The sequence below is a fragment of the Geospiza fortis genome, unplaced genomic scaffold (genome assembly GCF_000277835.1).
Source record: "Geospiza fortis unplaced genomic scaffold, GeoFor_1.0 scaffold5, whole genome shotgun sequence".
Classification (NCBI taxonomy): domain Eukaryota; kingdom Metazoa; phylum Chordata; class Aves; order Passeriformes; family Thraupidae; genus Geospiza; species Geospiza fortis.
The window spans coordinates 1,075,540-1,078,895 of record NW_005054421.1 but is presented as its reverse complement, the minus strand read 5'-3'; the positions used below and the strand labels follow the sequence as shown (position 1 = coordinate 1,078,895).

Sequence of the window (3,356 nt, the reverse complement as noted above, 5' to 3'; positions counted from 1 at the left end):
CGCAGAGCCTCGCACGGCGCCGTGCCCGCCGCCAGCCTTCCCTGGGCTGCTCGTCCCACGGCCGCAGGTCGGTGAAGGGGGTCCCCCGAGCTGCCGGCACCAGCGGGCACCGCGACCCACAACAGCAATCTCCGCGGGGAAGGGAGAGGGCAAAGGGCAGGCAGAGGGGCTGCCACCCACCCGGGAGGGAGCTGTCGGTCCCCACAGCAGGGCACAGCACTCAGGGCACCTCCATCGCCGGGACTTGGCATGGGCGCGGAGATTTTGTGGCTCCCTGGCACTCGGTAGGATTTCTTCTCCAGGCATCCAGGAGCAGCACCACAGTAGCTCAAAACCCAGCACTGGCCAGGTCCACTTGGCAGGGGACAGCAGTGGCTTTGCAACCCCAGACAAACTTTTGAGGGGCTGCCTCTGTTGCTTGGGACCGCTTTGAGCAGGGTCAAAGCCTTGCACAGTCGCAGCCCTGGCAGCTCAGGCCCGCAGTCCGACGCTGTCCGCAGGCAGAGAGCCGGCGCTGGAGCGCAGCATGGCAAAGAAGGTGGCCATCATCGGCGGGGGCAGCAGCGGGCTGTGCGCCATCAAAGCCTGCCTCCAGGAGGGGCTGCAGCCCGTCTGCTTCGAGAGGACCGGCGACATCGGAGGCCGAGACTGAGGGCAGGGGCTCCATGAAAAGCAGATCCTCATCAGCCCCAGCCATCCTTCCCCATCGTTCCCCGGGCAGCGCTGAGCTGAGCCCCCCTCCCACAGGAGCACCCCGAGGACGGCCGTGCCAGCATCTACCGCTCCGTCATCATCAACACCTCCAAGGAGATGATGTGCTTCAGCGACTTCCCCATCCCCGAGGACTTCCCCAACTACATGCACAACTCCAAGATCATGGAGTACTTCCGCATGTACGCCCAGCACTTCGACCTGCTCCGCCACATCCGCTTCAGGGTGAGGCCTGGGGCCCGAGGGGGAGGCGGCAGCGGGAGCGGGGCACAGGGTGCCTGACACCGCTGCCCTGTGCCAGACCAGCGTGTGCCGCGTGTCCAAGCGCCCCGACTTCGCCAGCAGCGGGCAGTGGGAGGTGGTGACGGAGAGCGAGGGCAAGCAGGAGGCGGCCGTCTTCGACGCCGTGCTGGTGTGCAGTGGGCACCACACCAACGCTCATCTCCCGCTCAGCTCCTTCCCAGGTACTGCCCTGTACGCTGGTGTGAGGAGACACCAGAGATGCTAGAAAGCTAGTCCATGCCTGTCCCTATTCTCCCTGCTGCTTTCCCCCCTGGCCCCAACATTTCCCTGCCTTGCTTTGACTCCAGGAGAGCTCCTGTGCTCCCCAGGAGTGCTTTGGTGGGGTAATAGAGCGTCTCCAGTCTTTAGGGGCTGATCCTCCAACCTGGCACCAGGAAGCCAAGCATCCCTCCTTCTTCTGCTCACAGGAATTGAGAAGTTCAAGGGCCGCTACCTCCACAGCCGAGACTACAAGGATGCTCAGGCTTTCACAGACAAAAGGGTTGTTGTCATCGGGATTGGGAATTCGGGGTCAGACCTGGCTGTGGAGATCAGCCAAACAGCCCAGCAGGTAAGCAGGAGTAGGGTCTCAGCAGGCAGGATTGCCCCTGTGGGACACTGTCAGCTCTGCAGGGACACCAGGACCAAGGCACTTGCACAGCTGCTTCTCCATGCCAGAACTCGCTGTGTTTGGCAGTGCTGGCTCCTGCCAATCCCAGCTGCCAGGCAACTGAGACCTGGTCACACTCCCCTGCGAGATGCCAGTCACCAGCTCCCTCTGCCCTCTGGGTCTTTACCCAGTGCTTGGGCAGCAAAAAGCAGAGTGATCCCAGGGCAAGGGCACGTCCCCTGCAGGGCAGCCCTCCCAGGACCACCACTGCCTTCAGGCAGCGATCCTTCTTCCTTGTCTAGGTGTTCCTCAGCACCCGCCGGGGTGCATGGATCTTCAACCGCGTTGGAGATCAGGGCTACCCCATCGACACCATCTTAACCACCCGCCTGAAGACATTCCTGCAGGGGCTGCTCAGCTCCTCCATCACATGTGACTACATGGAGAAGAAGCTGAATGCCAGGTTCGATCACTCACGTTACGGCCTCAAGCCAAAGCACAGGTATCACCAAACACTCCCCCTGCCCAGAAGGGATCGTCTGCCTCCTTCTGTGTCCTGCCCAGCTTGGCCATTCCCTGCTCCCTGTGCTTGGACTGGGTTATTATTTTGTTGTGCCCAGGCAGTGCTTGAGGGAGCCACCACTGCCCCTTCCAAGGACTCTTGGAGACAGCAGTGTAGGGGCAGCTGCCCCAGAGTAGGGAGCAGCAGCTGGAGCAGAACACAGAGCAGAGACACTCCCTTCCCAGCCCTAATGGCTTCTTGCACCTTCCAGGGTCTTTCAACAGCACCCCACTGTCAACGATGACCTGCCCAACCGCATCATTTCGGGCAGGGTGCGGGTGAAGCCAAACATCCAGGAGTTCACAGAGACATCTGCCATCTTTGAGGATGGCACCAGGGAAGATGTCGATGCCATAGTTTTTGCCACAGGATACAGCTTCTCCTTCCCGTTCCTCGAGGGCTGCGTGAAGGTGGTGGAGAACCAGATTCCCCTCTACAAATTCATGTTCCCCCCTGAGCTGGAGAAGCCGACGCTGGCTTTCATCGGCCTCATCCAGCCCCTAGGAGCCATCATGCCTATCTCAGAGCTCCAGAGTCGCTGGGCCACCCGTGTCTTCAAAGGTAAGTCAGGCAAACCTGCCCTGTGGATGCAGTCCTGGAGTGGGGGCAGTCAGTGAGATGTCAGTGAGATGGCCTCTTCTCTGAGAGGCACAGGCACATCCATACCCTGAGCTCCACAGGCTGCTCTTTTCCATCTCGTGGCACTTGGACATGCCCCAGGTGCGAGCCCACACACCACGGTGGTGCTGGCAGAGGCACAGCACCCAGGGCTGTGTCTCATCCTCCCCAGGGCTGAACGAGCTGCCCCTGCAGCACGACATGGAGGCTGACATTGAGGAGAAGAAAGAAGCGATGGCAAAGCGGTAAGATCCCTGCAGGGTGCCTTAGGCACAGCTGCTCATGGGCATCCGTCCTGTCCCATGGATGTGTCCTGGCACATTTGTGTGTGCCAATAGAGGCAGGGATGTGGTTGGCCACACTAGCCAAAGTCCAGTCTGTGCAATACAGCATTCCTGGTGTGCAGGGCACCTGCCAGCTCTGCTTCCAGCACCCACCTCCCTCCCTCGCTGCCCGCAGGTACGTGAAGAGCCAGCGGCACACCATCCAGGTGGATTACATCCCTTACATGGACGAGCTCGCCCGCCAGCTGGGGGTCAAGCCCAACCTGCTCTCCCTGTTCCTCACGGACCC

General features: G+C 61.2%; 1 protein-coding gene across 1 annotated transcript in view; it reads left to right on the top strand.

The window, feature by feature from the left end:
* The first annotated feature begins 82 nt into the window (after positions 1 to 82).
* LOC102039827 (dimethylaniline monooxygenase [N-oxide-forming] 5-like) overlaps positions 83 to 3,356 on the top strand; it is a 3,948-nt gene continuing 674 nt past the window's right edge. The window contains 8 exon segments of the mRNA XM_014309340.2: positions 83 to 647; positions 743 to 936; positions 1,013 to 1,175; positions 1,422 to 1,564; positions 1,906 to 2,105; positions 2,377 to 2,726; positions 2,956 to 3,028; positions 3,243 to 3,355. Coding sequence (XP_014164815.1) covers positions 527 to 647; positions 743 to 936; positions 1,013 to 1,175; positions 1,422 to 1,564; positions 1,906 to 2,105; positions 2,377 to 2,726; positions 2,956 to 3,028; positions 3,243 to 3,355 — 1,357 coding nt within the window. The 5' untranslated portion in view covers positions 83 to 526.